This window comes from Dicentrarchus labrax, unplaced genomic scaffold, assembly GCF_905237075.1.
Source record: "Dicentrarchus labrax unplaced genomic scaffold, dlabrax2021, whole genome shotgun sequence".
Taxonomy (NCBI): Eukaryota; Metazoa; Chordata; class Actinopteri; family Moronidae; genus Dicentrarchus; species Dicentrarchus labrax.
Genome location: NW_026136721.1, coordinates 31,171,537 through 31,190,590, shown reverse-complemented (window position 1 = coordinate 31,190,590; position 19,054 = coordinate 31,171,537). Strand labels below are relative to the sequence as shown.

The following is a 19,054-nucleotide window of genomic DNA, read 5'->3' as shown; positions in this document are numbered from 1 at the left end:
TACATGGAAGCGCAGTGACGCAGGCGTTTAGAAGTACCTCACCAGTATTTCTGCAAAAACTGAACTTGCTACAGGGGTTTGGGGGGGTATCAACGCATTAGAGTTGTGATTTTTAGGCCATTATTTCACATCTTTTATTGTATATTCCTTGGAAAAAAACACTGTGGTCCAGACCTTGGTGACATCAGAGTTGTACTCAATAAGAAGTAAGGGTACTCAGGTGGACATAAATCATTAATTCCAGTAGTATTTGCACACTGTTGCTTAACCTCTGCTGCTGGCCTTCAGGGAGGATAGATCATTATGTAACTAACATTAGACACAGGAGAGGTGCAGATTTGGCAATAAATACTGGCCCAGAGACGGTTGATACGACTACATATTTATGCATTTTGAGTTCAGTATTCCTTTTTTCATCCACTCATGAAAAATTGAACAACTATGTCATGCCTTCGCCATTCTAGGGGGGAGAAATCAGCTTGCAGAACACCACCGAATACCCTGGGGTAAATCCTTGCTGCAGAAGCCCCGGGTTCAATTCCAACCTGCAGCCCTTTGCTGTATGTCATCCCCTTTCTCTCTTTATCTCCCCTTTCCTGTCAAGCTGTATCTGTCCTATCTAATAAAGGCATAAAAACCTAGAATATATTTTAGTGGATACCCAAGACCGTCATACCATAAGTAGGTATACTCCACAACCATTGAATTAACGCCTTATAATCCTGTGCCTTTTTGGTAAAGTTACTTGGAACACTGCAAATAATGTGGTTTTATTCACACTGGATGCCTAAACAAACAAATGCCTAAGAGTATTGCAACATGCGTCCCAATTTTTCTCCACTGTTCAGATTACAATTACTTTTACATTTACTTAACCTCCAGCAGCTATATACAGTATCAAAATATAGCTCAACCTGGACCCTTGTCATTATTTATCAAGCAAAAATAAAAATAGAAAAAAGAAGGCATGTTCACATTTAAAAGACCAGTGTGTAGGATTTAGTGTCATCTTAGTGGTGAAGTTGCAGATTGCAAACATTTGAATACAACTCAGCCGAAACTAAGGTGGCTGTGACACTCGAGCCAGTGTTTGTCCGTTCTGAGCTACTGTAGAAATATGGTTCACGATTCCTATCTTCAGGTGATTATTACACTAATGAAAACAAACCTTACATTCAATTTCTACCAAATGTTACACACTGGACCTTTAATATGAGTTCTTATGGTAATGTAAAGCAGTGATGTTACTCACTCAGATGATGTGTTGGAGGCTTCATATAAAACTATCAAATACTACTTGAGGTACATGGACATGAATTCCTTGTTAAACTTGTGATTCCAAGATGCTTCATAAAGAGACAAACACCATCAACATCACACCGTTACTTGAACAGCCACTACTTTCACTGTGCAACTAACATTTCACATCTGCTTGTTTCAAGTTAATACTGTTGCCATGGAAATATGAATAACAGTAAGTAATAATGGGCAAGGCAACTTTATTTGTTTACCTCATTTCATACAACAGGGCAATTCAATTAGCTTTTACAGGGTAATAAAAGTACAGCAAAGAGAAAAGATTTCCAATTTGAAGAACAAGTGAAGTTTTAATCTGTTGAAAATACAAAAACTAAATATTCCCACATTTAGAGGCACAATTAAAATTTTTTTATTTAAAACTAATTTATGTAACACACATTAAGGCTGCTTACAAGCTAAACTAAGCTAGTTTTTTTGCCATTACTGGCTAGAATAAGCAGTGTTAAATAGGACATTTGTTTTAGCTTTGACTTTAAAGTGGACAGAGTTTACTTGTGTTGCATGATCACAGAATGATGTTTCACCATATTTGGTTCTTGGAACAAATCAGTAAGCTAGTCCCAGATGTACTAAGGGTTCTAGGAGGTTCATAGAGCACAAGAATATATAAGTTAACAGTTATTGTTAACTTATTATTGTTATAGTTATATGAAGGATATCTTTACATCAAAATATTGACATCTCATCTTTGCTCCATAGGGCAGCCGGGCTCAGGGTGAGGAGCTCGGACATCCGGAGGGAGCTGCTGCTTCTCCGCATCAAAGGCTCTGTTCAAACTGCAAGCCTCAACACTCAACTCAGATTTATTGCTCAGATTGGTTGTTCGCTTTGCTTTTTAAATGTGGCCAATATCAGATTTCAGTGTCCCGAAGTGGGCCGCATGATGAATGTCAGTCAATAAGTTACATGAGTTCTGATATGTCTGTTCACACTGAGGTCCCACTGTAAAAGAAATCAGATCTGTATTTTGACTTGGATCACGTATGAAAGTGGCCTGAATCTGAATTGAAAACATCAGATCCCATGTGATTTATGCTGTTCATACTATAATGAAAACATGTGATCCAGATTCGGCTCGCTTTGGCCTGAAGCCTGAACGTAGCCAGAAGGAACTGAGGTCCAGCTGAGGTGGTTCCACCATCTGATCAGGATGCCTCCTGGGTGCCTTCCATAGGAGGTTGGTCCAGGCATGTCCAACTGGGAGGACACCCGGAACCCGCTGGAAGGATCATACATCTCATCTGGCCTGGGAAAGGTCGTCTGGATACGTCTGGCACGACCTGCCGCCGCGATAATGAATGGATGGACACTTAAGCTCAAGGTTTCTCTGCTGTGTGTATTGATCCTGCTTTCAGGTTTGTGATTTGAGTAAAACTCCCAAGTTCCCACAACTGCTCAATTATGCGGTTTCTTCTGTGTTTTGACTATCGAACCACTATAACTGAATGGTCTCGCACAAAAGAACAAAGCTACTTGCTCGTACGTGACCTTACATGCTTTCCCAATCGAGACACATCAGACTGTCAAGTCACTATTAAACCTGCTGCATTTCCCCCGCATGAGTTCTGCTGTGCCTTTTCAAGCACGGCTTCCGGGCGTAACTTTTCCCGCATATGTTGCAAATGTACGGCCTCTCACCCGTGTGTACTCTAAGGTGGATCACCATGTCCGAGCGACTTATGAAAGCACTCCCGCACACTTTGCACGCATATGGCCTCTCCCCTGCGTGCAGTTTATTATGATAACTCACGCCTGATGGATCACTGAAGGTTCTCCCACAGATTTTGCAGGAATATGGCTTCTCACCTGTGTGCATTCTCCTGTGAGTGTTCAGTGAGTTCTTCTGACTGAATCCTCGGCCACAGAAGCTGCAGGAATATGGCTTCTCACCTGTGTGGATTCTCTGGTGTATGTACCATTGGGACTTAAACATAAAAGTTCTCCCACACGTGTCGCATACTATGGGCTTTTTACCTGTGTGGATATTACATTGAGAGTTATTTACATTGTTAGTGTGACTTCTTGTTTTGTTACGTTTTTTCTTTGCTTTTGGTTCCCCGTGTCTAGTCGATCCTGAATCTCCACGCTTGCCCCCTTTCTGATTTCGTCTCTCAGCTACACAAGAGTCACTTTTTCCTTCGGATACCACGGAGCTGCTTCTTAGTGATGTGACGACTACGGACTCCTTCTCGGTTGCACACACAGTTTCACCGGGACGCAGGCACAAAGTCTGATCATCTTCTTCATAAGTAGCAGTCAACATAAAGGTATCAGTCTCCTGCTTCAGTACGAGCTCCTCCTGCTCCTCTTTAAACTGTGGAGGCTCTGGGTCCAGACTGGAGCTCCTCTCTTGGTGACAGAGCTGAACCTTCTCCTCCTCCTCCTCCTCCTCCTCCTCATAGACATGTTGCTGTGGGAGCTCTGGAGGGACAGAACAACAGGGATAAGATACTACTGTGATTATAAGGGAAACAATACGAGCAAATTAGCACTAATTATCAGGATTAGAATCTATTCCTTTTGTTTTCTGTAATTCCAGTGATTAATCTGTACACACCTATCCTGTGTATCTTTATTTCGGGTTTCCAGGCTATGTGCAGCAGTCTGTTCTGCCGGCTGATCTCCTCCTCGTACTCTGACACTGTTCTTTTAAACACTCCCATTATTTCCTCCACAGCAGCGGCGAGTCGCTCGTTGACAAACCCTCTGAAACGCTCGACTGAATACATTGTTGTTGACTTACAAAGAAGTTCTACTGATGGACGAAAACCACTTTGTGTGAACTGAATGAATCCATGCGGGTAACGCGAATGGCGGCTGTTTACTTCCGATCGACGTGTTACACTGTTAAGTTCCGACGGTGGAATTGTTGGTTTGTTTTGTTCCGCTTGGCATTTTTAAAGAAAAAAGAATTAGAATTTTTCAGTGGAGACCATTGACAGTATATATATATATATATATATAAGATGGAGACACCTTTCACTTAAAGCTGGATGCCAGAAGTTTAACATGTTCACCTGTACGCATGCGCAGTTCATCACGAAAACCTGGATGCTCCCACACCATTATGGGTATTTGCTTCTATCTTTAGGATTTAATGTGAATGTGTTTTTATATTATCACCGTATTCTGTTAAATAAATAGATAAAATAAGTTATTATGGTGTGCACTATTAACACTAGGGTTGATGTTGCTTGGAGTATATGTAAATGTTGGAAACAGCTTGTTTAATCTTCAACAGTGTACTGTTTTTCATAGGTTTATGATTTACCTAACGTTTATAATCTAAAGAGGAGCTAGTAACTATAGCTGTCAATACGTGTAGAGTAAAAAAGTACAATAATTCCTTCTGAAGCGTTAGTGTAGTGAAGTATAAAGGATAAATGAACCTTGGAAATGTTCCTCAGAATTGTACACTGTATAGTAAATATACATATCCACCATCGCTTTTCTTAACAGACACAAGAGGTTTTATTATAAAAACAGCATTTTATTGAATGTCTCAGAAATTAAGTTACACACATCATGTGGAGAAAACTGCTCTCGTCCATTCTCTTTATTGACCTCCCTCTGGGTTATCATTTGTCTGGTTCAGAGCACAAACATTATTGGCATTAGACATACTCCCTGTGTATCCTCCACTGTTCTGACCGTGTGTTTTAGTATTGCAGCATACTGATCTATAATTTATTCACAGTTTAACTCAATAGTGCATCGGTTGAGAATCATATCTCGGAATCAGCCATCATTTAAGCACACATGACAAAATTAAGTGTAATGACATTTAAGTGTTACAAATCAGTCGTGTAGAAATATATTTCATTAATCATTTCAAGCCTGTGAAGTCCAGAGGAATTTATAGTGATGTGGCTCACTTGGGCCAGTTGGGTTAAGAGAAATGAATACATTTATTAACAATTTTAATTTGAATATTCATGCAGTAGGCACTTTGGCAAACAAAACAATCATTGAGAAAACATAGGACTAATTCAAATTTGGCTGAAATGATAAACCACAAGAATAATAGCTTAGAATTAAAGGCGATGTCCATTTCATGTTTGAGTGAGTGCTTTCTTCTACGCTGAAAGAGAATATCCTATAGTCTCGTGTCAATACGTCACTGCATCTACATATTGTATTTTGACATTATCCTAAATAAGAGCATGATCAAAGTGAGGTGTTTATGTGCCTCTTAACTTCCTGTCATAAAATACCCTGCACCCAACTTGCCAGAATATTCTGGTTATTACTGTAGAAACAAAATGCGCTTATACAGGCGACAATTCAGCAGACAGCAAATATTGTGTATGTTCAATGTTATCCTGACGAATACTGGAATATCCCAGCTATCATTTGCAGGTTCAGTAAGAACCCAAACCATAATGATTTGGTACGTATGACTGTGCAAGTCTCTGACATACAGGCTCTGAGTAGAAACACAGGCAGAAATTCTTCCCTCACACTTACACAGCACACACACACACACACACACACACACACACACACACACACACACACACACACACAACCCAGAAGGTCTATAAGATTAAGACTTCTCTGCTTCTTAGAGGACGGGATGGAGACACGATTATGTCATCAGAGTCATCCGAATCAACTGCAGCGGTGCCACCAGACTCAGCTGTGCAATGAAGCTCTGTTTGGTCTGCAGGAGATATACAGGGATAATTGTGCTTAATCGCATAGACATCATTCAATTTATTAATTAATTCAACACGTGATAGAAGGTGCATTCAGTAGAATTAGAAGTCCTTTATTGCATCAAGGTAGAACAAATCGTTTTTTAGTATGAAGTATTTATACATATAAAACTGTGGCTGAACCAAAGATCTGGTGAGTTTTTGTAATTTCATGTGTCATCTCTCTCTAACCTGTTATGGGTGTCATCCTGGAGGAGTGAGTGTTAGAGGTGAGCCAGGGTTCTTCTTCTTCACCCTGCTTTTCATCATCTTTATGGAAGGATGCAGCACCTTGGCAACAAAATAACACATTCAGTAACCAGCCATTAAGGCACAATTCAGACACATCCTCACAAATATATGCATAGGTAATGCAGCTATGGTACTGTGTGTAGGATTTAGTGGCGTCTAGTGGTGAAGTTGAACTGTACACAGCTATCGTCTACATTTGATGACCTGGGAATGTGCAGGAGAAACTATGGGGCAAAGTGTTTGGTTTGTCAGTTCTGGGATACTGTAGAAACATGGCGGTTTAACATGGCAGTTTCTATGAAAGGAGACCGGCGGCTCATTTTAAGGAAACAAAACCACAACGACTCCTATATTCAGGTCATTATACACTAATGAAAACATAGCTCTATTCCATTTCTGCTAATAGATCCTCCTTAATGTTACACACCGGACCTTCAACAGTAAGCACCAAAATGTGGACCTTGCCATGTCATGTTTGAATTAAAGTATTATTTTAATTCATATTCCACATATATATCCTTTTTGTGTTGGCATGTTTTTAACCCAAACTGTAACAAACGTATTCTTGCAAAACGTAAGAAAGAAGCCGAAAAGCCAAACATCAGGAACAAAAGCTAAAACTGGCACAGTCCAAAATCTCTCAGTGAATCCCACTGCACATCAAATGCAGGGGTAGTCTTGTAAGCATGCAGGAAAATAAAACGCTGACAACGCTGCTCCGCTCAATGCACCCATCAGCTGTCAGCCTATTAGAAAGTCACCGAGATGGAGGGGAAAGTGATGTGGAAAGGTGGTGGTTACGCAGAAACGTAGGACAGGGCTCTCGAACAGTGGCAAATTTAGGGGTTATGTGAGGCAGCAACATTACTGGTATCACAGGGCTGCGGAGTATCCTCATCTGTCTTTGATAAGAGGCTGTCAAAGCTCTGTCTGGGGCACAGGAGACAGGCACCCTGGAATTAGATCAGTGTGCCAGTGAGATCCATCACTACTCATAAAAGGCGTCAGGGTAGACATAACGAGCAATATTGAGGTTGAGAGCGGGGCAATGCCACAGTGCTGCATACTCAACAAACACTCTGGTTGTATAGCGTAAAGAAGTCTCCTATCAGCAGCCAAAACACAAGTGACCCTATTCTGTTCATAATGACTGTAAGTCATGTTGTTTGTTTGTTTTCTCATTGTTTGTTTGTTTGTTCATGTATACTTTAAAAAAGTCTGTGTGAACCTCACCTGTTCTGCTGGGTGTGTGTGTTGAGCGAGCTCTTCTTGGTACCAGCATGGGCAAATTGTTTGCCATTAGAGAAGGCGCAGAGAACCCTGAGCTAATTTACACACACACACACACACACACACACACACACACACACACACACACACACACACACACACACACACACACACACACACACACACACATAATGTAGCAGAATGCACTGTATGTTTGACTGGATCTGGTCTTTTAACATTTTTCTGTGTAAACATAAGTCACCTCTCTATTGCAAGACTACAGCGAGCCAGGTGTCCCCTGAATGCAGACTGTACCATCGTCAAGGCAACCACATCCACCTCCCCGTCTACAGAGGACACAACATCACTGCGGGTTGTCGCTTCTACAGCCTGAAAAGAGGAGATGAGGAAAAGACCAAGCAAAATGGAAAAAGACGTATAAGGGACGAGGCAGGAAAACATGTATGAGATGAGACAGATGGGGATGAAGAAAATGCTTTTTAGTCATCTTGTGTATTTCAGCTTGAGTCCGTCTATAATGATGTCTAGCAGTATTGTTCCGGGCATACATGTGAATGTACAATTAAATTTTCATTTTCACATCCTTTACTCTCTTTCAATGCCATGACGCTGCTTCCCGTGTATATGTTTTCTACACGTTTACAATCAATCCATATTTTTATCCTGATTATACATACTGTAAATTCACTATCTTGGTATATTCTGTACCCTCAACATCTACTCAGTCCTAGAAGAGGGACCCCTCCTCTGTGGCTCTACCACCGTTTCATCCACCGTCTTTCCAATGTTAAAGGGTTTTGGGGGTAGTTTTTCTTTATTCAAACAGTGTCTAAGGATAGAGGGTGTCATATGCTGTACAGATTGCAGAACCCCTTAAGACAAATGTATGACCTGTGATAGTGGGCTATACAAATAAAATTGACTTGACTACTTAGTGGACTGTAAGTGCAAACTGTTGTGTAATACTGTGAACCCAGAATTACAAACTGGTCTTAAGAATTATTTAAGCATATCTATTAATATTTTTTTTCTCTATTTAACATGTGCCAATAGTTTAAAGAATGAATGTGATATTGATACTAAGATTCAAATGATGCACAAAAAACACTTGAATATGGCGATTCTGATATGTTTTTTGGTGCTTTACAGATTGAGGATGAGAATGAGTGTGTGTGTGTGTGTGTGTGTGTGTGTGTGTGTGTGTGTGTGTAACCTTATTCTGTGTGTCTTTCAGCAGGTCCTTGAGCTGTGATTGTCTGAGGAGGTGGCCCCTTAATGCTGACTGCAACATCACAATGTCCTTAAGATAGAATGCAGAGAGATGAAGACAGAAAGAGGAAACCTGAGACAAAGTGTCTGGACATTTTTTATATAATATTTTTCCTCACACACAAATAGCTTCTTTTACATAACTGCAGTGTGTTACATACCCTATTTCTGTGCTCCCTCCAGTTTGTCTGGATGACCAATGCTGCTTTCTCTTCTTCCTTCTGCTCAGCATCTGTACCCAACTCTTCATCTCCTTCCCCCTCCCTCTGTTCTTTACCTCCAGCGTCCCTCTCTCCTCCCTCTTCTAGACATGCTCCAGTCTGACTGTCCTTGTCCTCTGGTGATGTTCCAGAGAGAGAGCAGAGCTCAGCTGGTGCCGGTTTACTTCCATCTTCCAGAGTTTGGATCCTCATCCACAACTGGTCCAACTCCTGTCTAAGAAGCACAAACTCACATGCCTGAATAATACATAAACAATGCAAACACTCGACAGCCATAGTTGAGTCGGAGGTAGTGGAGTTAACAATAACAATTGTTATCTGTGGCTTGCCAAACCAATAACTTCGGTTTTGAGATGAATATACATTTAATTTTCTGAGAGGGAGCTAATTTGTCACACTCATCATATTTGATTTTAGGTAGTTACAGCACTAGTTAACACATCTTGGATATTAGATATTAATTAATATCAGTTTCTTTGCCAACTGACTAGACTTGTTATTTTGTTTAGGTTAAACCAGCTGTTAAAAAAAGCTGTCTTTCCAGCTGGCAGTACTGGAAGACTAGTGGTTAGTCTGTAAGAGCAAACTACATCTGTAAACTACATCTTCTTAATAATTCCTTTATAATACTTATTTGACCATCGCCCACACTGCCAAATCTCTTTCACTGTTTCTTGTCTGGCTGTTATATATTTAGATATAGATATAGATATAGATTATTATTTACATATAGACAATTCTCCAGTGAATCTTTATGATGATGCCAACTGTGTTTGCTGGGACATTTTTGAATCAACTACAAAGCATCTGTATGACAGGCATCAACTGTGATCTGTGCATTTGGAACAACTAGTAGAAATTGACTGTTTCAGATGTAAATCCAACAGCAGTCAGTGACAGTCCTTTTAAGTGACACCATACATTCAAAGAATATGTACATGTATATGGATGCATTTTGGTAAAAACAAGCAGAACTTTTAAAATCTTATAAATCTCAAGCTCATAAATAGTAGACATATGTTTATAAATAGATGATAGGTTGAATCATTTCAGTGGCACGTCAAAACTAAAACATACTTATGCTGCTCTCTCTCCTTTTCCCATACTGTTGTCTGCTCAGTTCTCCACCGTTCTGTCTCTTTCTCCAGTTCTTCTCTTTCTGTCCTCAACTGTCTCAACTCATAACTGAAAACACAAACACAACACAGATTCAGTCTCAAGTACAAAATGCAATGGCTTTATGCCTATAGCAACAGTCACTGATGTAATAATAAGGTGCAGCTCCACTTATAGTCTGGTAAACCAACTTTAAATTGTTTTCTCCCTCTGGTGTATGTCATGAATTTAGATAATGAACATTTATTGTAGCTTAAAAAGATGGATACACTGGGTATTATTTATAAAGGCTGTGTGTGAACCGAGTGGCCTCCGGTTGCTGCTCACTCACTCTTTACTTGACAGAGTCTCTTCAAGCTCCGCCCTCTCCTTCTCCAATTGGCTGAGGCGTTCTCTCAGATCAGAAACCTCCTCCCCTTCCTCAGTGACTGTTCCCACAGAGACCACTGCCTCTGTTGCCATGGTAAAGCCCAGAATCTCGGTGGGAGTGGCCTGGACCTCCCGATCCAACCGTCCACCGCTCTTTGCTGACTGGGTGTGTTTTCTGCTGCCCTCCAGCCTCTGATAGGAGGAGAGAGGAGTTGGTCTGTGATGAAGCTGCTATCTGTGTAAGACGATCCGACACAGATGACTGCATGTGTTTACATGGGCAACTAGTTACAGTTTTATCTCACCTTCTCCACCTCCAACAGCCTTCTCAACAGTCTCTGTTTACTCCACTCTCTGTAACCTTGGAGAGAGAATACAATAACACAATGGTGTTTAATCCTTTACTGCAGGGTTTGGAATTAATGCAACTTTAGATGATAAATCTTTACAACCATTTTAACTATATAAAATTAATTAAACGACTGTTATAGGACTTTGAAAGCGCTACATTTCCTCATATTTAGCTATTGTTTGCTATTGATGAATGATTAGTCATTATGTTTCATTCATTTCTGTAATTGATTCCACATATTTATTTTCATCATTTATGTTATTTTCTTATTTTAGTTTGCAGTGCTCTTTATATAGCACTCTATATATATATATATATAGAGAGAGAGAGAGAGAGAGAGAGAGAGAGAGAGTAAACACAAGGAACTGTACACAAATTAATACAAATTTAGCAATAGTTAATACCGTTTATACCAAGATTGTTATGTGGTAAATCACAAATCAACTATCAACTCATTCAATCAATAAATGTGAGTATATTTCTCTAAGTAAGATGACACTTAACCTAACCTCAAACTCTGCACATGCACTGCAAATGCACAGCAGAACAAGGAAGAAAGTAAACCAATAATGCTGGAGTGACCTGAGTAAAAAGTGTCACATCTAGAAGAGGTACAGCAGTAACATTAGAAATTGATGAATGGAATAAATAAGGTAAATGTCTTTTAATCTGTTTTAGGAGCACTGGGACAAGGGTGTCAGCGTGGGTTTGTAGTGTGAGAAAAGACCTTTGATTCCTCCTGCAGGACTGTCAGTGTTGAGCTCCTCTCTGAGCGCTGTATTCTCCTGTTGGACCTGCTTCAGGTTCTCAGAAAGACGATGAACCACAGAGTTTAAAGCTTTCTGCTGTCTCTGGGAGCATTTACTCTCTGCTCGGCTACTGTAGAGGGAGAAAGACAGAGATAATAAATGCAGGGATGAGAGTATTTTTGAACATTCACCACAAATCCTGCAACCTTTAAATGATCTCTGTGGGCATCCAGGACATCCAAGTCTCTAACAACTCGTTTCAGATTAAAGGACTCCTTTAATCCACTCTCCCTCCCTAAATGTAGGTGAAGGAGAAGGAAAGTGACTGATTTGATCCTTTGTGCCTGATCAATAAACCTATATTTGTTAAAAACCATTGTCCAATTTCAGTTCTGTGAAGTGACATCTGCAACATTTACACTGTAATTCCAATGTGACATTGCAAGCAAGGGACGATATATTTACAGGATTTCTGTTGATGATTTGGTAGCCTCATGAAAAGACCATGAGTCACCCAACAACCTACTCAAGTACTCATAAGATAAAGAACAGTTGAGGACACGAAGTTACAGCCAAAATCAACTAAAGGGATACAGTTATCCTATAATTATTCAATAGAAACTCTATAGTAATTAAAAAGCTATTACCAGTATAAGATAGAAGCCCAGGATCACATTTATACCTAAGCATTGGACTGGACCCACATCTGATGACCCGACACAAACACAAGTTTATTCCAGCTTACTGTATCGGCTGAAAGCAGTAGCAGCAGATGCATACCTTTTCTCTGCAGCTTCTAGAAGCATCCTCAGCCTCTGGATCTGAAAGATGAGGCACACAAACATACACTTTACAAGTTGAGTTCCTTTTCCATAGCTGAGCTTGTTCTCTGCAACCAAAGTAAACGTGATGAAAACATCTTTTATAACAACAGGGGTCTCAAACTCAAATTGGCTTGGGCCCAATGCTGGTATTGTTGTCTCATAGGATGGTCACTTCAACTAAGTTCCTGTATAACTGTAACTGTAACTATAAAAGTAGACGTTTTTTTTTCTCATTCCTTTGGTTGTTGCTTCAGGTGTTCTCCTGTATCCGTATAAAATCTGTATCTGGTAACATGTCAAAATATGTTTTACTTTAACATTCAGGTGGAAAAGCAGGCATTTTGTATCTGGAGGCATATATTTTACCTCATCAAAGTAGGTTTCTACTGTGATCTTCAGCTCCTCCAGGTTGGTGGTTCTCAGCTCACTTTGTAGTTTACTGGAAGAAAAGAGAGAATCACCTGAAGATTATGCTGCTTCACACAGAATCAAAATGGACTTATTAAAAGGTGAGAGAGTGTTTTACCTTAAGGCATTTTCTTTCTCTCTACACTGCTGCTCCAGCTTCAGGATTCTTTGTTTCAACCCATTGAGGACCTTGATGGAAATAATCCATTTGACAAAATCTGTCTAAGATCAAACCTAAAAATAATCTCTGGTATGTTCATCAACAGACTGTATATACTTACCACACTCCCTTCTTTTTTCTTATCCACCAAACTACGAGTATATTCAGATCCCTTTAGGGGGGGAAAAGGGTTTTAAAATATGTCTATTGTTCAAAGTTCTTAACACAAAAATTAAAGCAATTAAGTGATCATACTTTAGTGGGATCCAACAGTTCTTCTATCTGTTTCTCTCTTTTAGCATTATCTTCCTCCAGGCGGCGTAGTTTGGCTTTCATTTGCTGGTTGTCAGACTTCTGCGCCTGGAGACTCTGCACAGAACAGCACCAGTGATTAATCACACATGAAGAAAGTTCAACATACAGAGAGCATATGGACATCCTGAGGTGCCAAATCTAAATAAAGCTTTAATCTGTGTAGGGGGAAAAAAAGTGTCTAAACCCCCCTTTTGCCTTCTGCAGACAAAAAAAAATCTGAGTCAGCGACAGAACAGCACACTGGAGCTGGTAGACATTCAATGCCTTGTTCAAGGCCATTTAAGCAGACCTGAAATGCACACGTCATGTTACACTCTCCTGCAGAAGAAAAATCTCCCGCCTCACTACGACAGACAGCACTACCCTGATGCACAATGTGATCCATCAGTGGGGGTTTCTTCCTGAATGCATTAACATAAATTCGTGAGCAAGCTGAACACAATATGCATTCTGTATCTCTTTTACCTTCTTGAGGCGAATGATCTCATCATACATGTCCTCCTTTCCTTTGCAGTCACCTGTGCTGAAGGTGAACCCTGATACACACAGGGACAAGAAGGGAGATGGTACATAATCATACAAACACAGTCACTCACATTCTCATCAACATATCCACTCTGTTTAGCACAAAATCTGACGTCCAACTTCGCCCGTCTCCACTTTCTGACACACCTATACATTCTCTCACCATTGGATCCAGAGTTGAGATGTTTGTGTTTCTTCATGCTCAAGGTCTGTTTAAGAAGCTCTGGTGTGACATCGTACTCTGATCTCAGCGTCTGGGATGCATCTGAAAAAGAAGCAGACAGGGAGAGGTTCAAGATATTTCCCAACAAAAAATCAATACTCCATCTGACTTGTGAATTTAACACCCCTTGAGAAGACGCTCCCTCAGGCTCCCCTAGTCCAATTTTTGGTATAACAAAAGATAAAATAACAAGAATGCATAACGCAATAGTGAAGTACAGAAATGATGAAGTAACAAAGCCATAGATCATCTACAACTCTACGGAGTTTTTAAGCATATTTCAGCTCTTTAATCTGAGCAGCCAGCAAATTCCACTATTAATGATTAATTTCCAGAAGCAGGCAGGTGATGAACGCTAATAAACACACTGTAGTGATTCTATTATTTTGTCCAGCCCATTTATATCAATGAGCGCAGGCTAAATAACAAAAACACCTGTCAGTATAATGCAATGATGTATAGTGATCATACACCATCAACACCCCTCTAAAACAGTTTCAACAAAACATTAACATTATAACCTTCATAAAGGTAGAATTGAATGCAGAACTGCTGTATTAGACTGCTTAGTTTTAGCTCTGTGTGCAAAATAAACTGGCGACTAAGTGTATTTGCTAACATGTTATAACAATGTAATGGCATAAAAACTTTGTAAAACCAAAATATGTACAAGGTTGTTGTACCTTTAAAAAGTAGAGAACTGATTTTCTTTTACTGAAATCCCAGAAAGACAAAGCCAAATGTAATATTGTTGTAACACTTGCAGAGCTGCTTATCATCAGTTTCCCAAAGTCAGCAGTGCTGAGCCGGACACCTACAAAGCCATCCCTCCCGAGGAGAGCTTCAGCTGTATGTTTGTACGGTGCCTACCATGGCCGTTACTGAGGGATGTGAGGCGAGCTGAACCACTCTCCCCAGGTGTGTCCCCTCTGGTGTCCCCCAGGGAGGCCCTTGGAAGTCTCCAGGCTGCCACTGCTACTCTTCTGGGGTTCACATTCATACTGGAGAGGTATGGAGACCCTACAAATATACATACTGCATATAAACAATCGTGGAATTTGGAAAGCGGATTTGTTACAGTATCTGCAAAAGTTTCCGACAGAGCAGTTGAGCATGTCTTACTTGGAGAGGGAGGAGGTTTGCCAGGTCTCTTTCTCCTTGTACTCTGATATTGAACAAATAAAAGGCGATAAAGCAGAGCAAAGGTTTATTAATCAAACTAAATCCATAAGGCAAAAGTTGGTTTTGAGTCCTGTACTTTAACTCTCATGCATCCTGCTGTAAACATATGCCTGTAATTGCTATAGAATAGAACATAATTATACATGACGGCCATTGGCAGCCCTGTTCTCGAAATATCAGCATCGGCTATTGAACAACCAATATCGGTCAATAACTATCACACATTAGCCCAAACAGAAAAACAAGGGTATAACAATAAACTACATGCATTGCCACAGATGAAATTCATCATTAACAGATCATTTGTTTACCTTTTCCAGAATATCGGCAGAGAAAGAGAAGCCATCCTCAACCTAGTGTGTGTCAGTGAGAGAGAGAAAAAACATTTATCTGCGATTTAAAAATGCAAGTTTGAGTTTTAAATGTTTAGTCTATGTTTAATTTGTGTCCACTAAGTTAACCCTTATAAACCAATTGTTCCCAACCTGAGTGATTGAACCTGTAGGGGTTCATTGATAAATCTAAGAGGATGTATGATTACAGTGATTAAAGCTGCAGCTAACTTTTACAAGTACATGAGACAGATCATCTGTGAAAAAAAAATCCGGTTACTCGGGTTACTGGCTCGTCCTAACGTTCCTAACGACAAGAATTCCCCGGGCCTGGACAAAAGCAACCAATCAGAGGAGAGAAAGGGTTGAAGGCTCATTACCAGAGTCCCAAAGTGTCTGTATCTTACAGCCTCAAAAATTAACTATCTTTCCTGGTTTCAATTAGTTGGTTTTTTTTATCCAGACCTGGTGGAAATGCTATTATGAGCCCTACAACAAACCAGAGGAACCTGATTTTTTCACAGCTCACCTGTACTACTGCCAGAATATAGAGTTTATAAGTTTATAAGTTTTAGCAAATAAAACAATTCAATTGTTTTCTTATGATTGTTTTTTTCTTGTTTAATACATGTGAAAAGACAAATCTCTGAAAGTCTTTAAAATGAGAAAATAGACAAATACACAAGAAGGATTTAACTGATATGTTCTCATTCAAACTAAGTCAAGTAAACATCACTTTATCTTACGCACCTTTAATGGTTGTAAAAGTGTTGGGAACAATTGCCATAAATCATTGGTTCCCCCCCACTAGGGATTGCCCAAACTTAAACGGGGTCACAAGACCTTCTTTAAATTCAAGGGGTGTAAGAAAACTTTTTTACAAACAGAAAAGTGGGCCAATAGTTTGGCATTTCATTCTGTGCTGTGTATAAAACTAAATAGAAATTATTATTTTTATAGTTTAGATATTTATTTTAGATGATCTGAACACAAGATATGTATACCTTTTGTTAAACAACCTTATCCTGCATAAGAAAAGTTCAAACAAACAGAACAATGAGAAGAAAACACATAATTTATCCAAAAAAAGCAAATATTTATAGGAATTTTGATTGTCTAAAAATAGAAAAAACTACATATTACAGACAGTATTGTAAAAATTCCCCAAAATATCAGGAAAACTAACCTCTGATCAATATTCACAGGAAATAATCTGCTCAAAATGTATCACCTTCCTGCAGTTATTATCATTGTGTACAGTTTATCAGCTGTTGTGTACTGTTATTGTTATACATTGAATACAATATGAAATATCCATGAAACACATCAGGAAAAGAAAACTGACATAAGCTGTGATAAATATCACCACAACAGGCTTAAAAAATAAATAACTAACTTACAGCATGAAGGGACACAGTGCACCAAAGCTAAAGGACTCACCAGCTCTTCATAGTCTTCATCAGTTTGAACATCACTCGCCTCCAGAGACATCTTAGCCGCTGAACTAAACATAGCTGGCAAGCAAATGTTACGTTAAGTTGGAAAACTTGACTTTGTCCGTGTTTAATCCTCTCATTTTTCTTTTCACACAGCGCACTTCAGGTTGCCCCCTCTTTTTTCTTCCTAACGTTACTTGGTGAAAAACAAAAACATGGGGCTACAAAAGAGACGCTAGCTGTGTGCCACACCACTCGTATTTCCGCCCCACAACACAAGCGGCTTCTCCACGTTTTAAAAAAGAAAGACACTGTTGACCATAGCTTCCGAAAAAAAACCCCGTTAAAATGTTGTTTTCTTTCCACGGAGAAGGGGGGGGTTGCTGTTTTCACATCAGTGTTGCAGATAGAGTCGTCTAGCAACCAGGCAGCTGTTAATGAGCTGCGTTAAGCTAGATGGAAAAAGTCACAGTCGAACCGGAAACTACGTGAGGTTCGCCTTCAAAATATAAGCATGAAGAGGAAATAAAAAAACTACACAAACGTGTCAAGTTGCGTTTAGTTCGGTATGTTATAGTTTATTACATATTTTTCATCGAGTGTGTTTCGAAATAGGGCAAATATATGTATGATTTTAAAGAATATGACCAGGCGTTTTTCAATAAAATTCTTATTTTGAAAATGTAAGCCGGTTGTGCATTTTCAGCTTTGATTAGCTTGACAGAGCTGGTAACTCAGCTGCAGCACAGGGATGAGTGTAAAGAGTTCCCATCCCTCCTTGCGTCTCACTGATTTCCTCACTTATGCTCATTGGTGGAGCGGTGCTAAAAGGAGGGCATTAAAGTGTTTTCCTCCAATGAGCAGCACGGAAAGAGACGAGCATAGGGGAAGGTAAAGGAGACTTTGGGACTCATCCAGTGTTTCCCCATTCTGCTTGTTGGCTTCTGACCACAGCAGATCGATATGTTGTACAGTAACGTTATATAACATGATAAAAAAAACCATAACCTGCATGGAAAAAATACTTAGTAGTTTGTATACATAGGTGACAACTTATTTACCAAACCAAAGATCGTATCCTAATAGCTTTAAATCTTCCTGCATTTTCCCCCCTATTTTATAATCTCAGTATATTCTGAAATACATATCAAATGCAGTATCTTATTCGACATATTGTAATAGTTAGTTAATAATTTTTCAGCAAAGCTTGAGTTTGGAATCAAATTTCCTGCGTGTAAATCTTCCCTCTGTTTTTTCCTTCCTCCTGATTATCTGCTACTTGATGTTCATCTTCTGTTCTCATTCATTTCTACTTCCAGGATCTTGCTTTCCATGCTGCATTTCTCATCACTCCAGCTTCCCTTTTGGTCCTCTGGAAGGTAAGAAATAGCAGCATAATACAAACTAATAAAGAGAGGTTCAAGCAATGATACTCAGAGTATGTTATGACTGCATGGATCTCTTGTCCTAAAAACCAATATAAAGTAGCAGCATCCTTTTCATGTAGAAACAGGGAGTTAAATAAAGTCAGAGAAGGGATGTCAGCACAGGTAAGGTCTGCATTGCTGTTTACATTCGGGCATGTACAGTATATGTGGATGAATAGAAATGTGAATGAACTTCTTCCACTCTCTAATTCTCTCCTTTTGCATCGTTCTTCACACTCTCCTCTTCTCCTACACTCTGTAGAGAACTCAGTGGCCTGTTGTTACTGTATCATATTCTCATCCACACTGTTTACACAGGTGGTGGACCCCCAGAGCCGCAAAGCAGGCAAACCAGCATAGTTTTGTTCATGGGCAAACAAACCCATCGCAGATCTCATCTAAGACATACAGTTTCTTCTAACTGGTTTAACTGTTGTTTTTTAATGCCAGAGAAGTGACTTCTGGCTAGAGAGCGCTTTACTGGAACACAATCGATCATTTCTTTTGACCATATCCACAGAGATGATGGGAATATGACACTGAACAAACATGATTTCATCAATGAGCTTTTAATACAAATTTAACTTGTCATTGTCATCACAGTAAAAAAAAAAAAGTGTTTTATA

General features: G+C 39.6%; 1 protein-coding gene across 1 annotated transcript; it reads right to left on the bottom strand.

The window, feature by feature from the left end:
* Positions 1–1,482: 1,482 nt before the first annotated feature.
* On the bottom strand, positions 1,483–17,459 carry iqce (IQ motif containing E). Its single transcript, XM_051386598.1, has 22 exons — positions 17,006–17,459; positions 15,545–15,586; positions 15,174–15,216; positions 14,922–15,071; positions 13,992–14,093; positions 13,769–13,839; positions 13,244–13,357; positions 13,110–13,160; positions 12,947–13,017; positions 12,787–12,859; positions 12,377–12,417; positions 11,575–11,726; positions 10,801–10,856; positions 10,458–10,687; positions 10,088–10,195; positions 8,951–9,224; positions 8,734–8,820; positions 7,762–7,889; positions 7,503–7,594; positions 6,210–6,308; positions 3,878–5,983; positions 1,483–3,741 (listed from the first exon to the last, which is right to left on the bottom strand). Exons 1-21 carry the CDS (start codon positions 17,075–17,077, stop codon positions 5,859–5,861), a joined length of 2,181 nt encoding a protein of 726 aa, XP_051242558.1. The 5' UTR covers positions 17,078–17,459; the 3' UTR covers positions 1,483–3,741; positions 3,878–5,858.
* Positions 17,460–19,054: the final 1,595 nt, after the last annotated feature.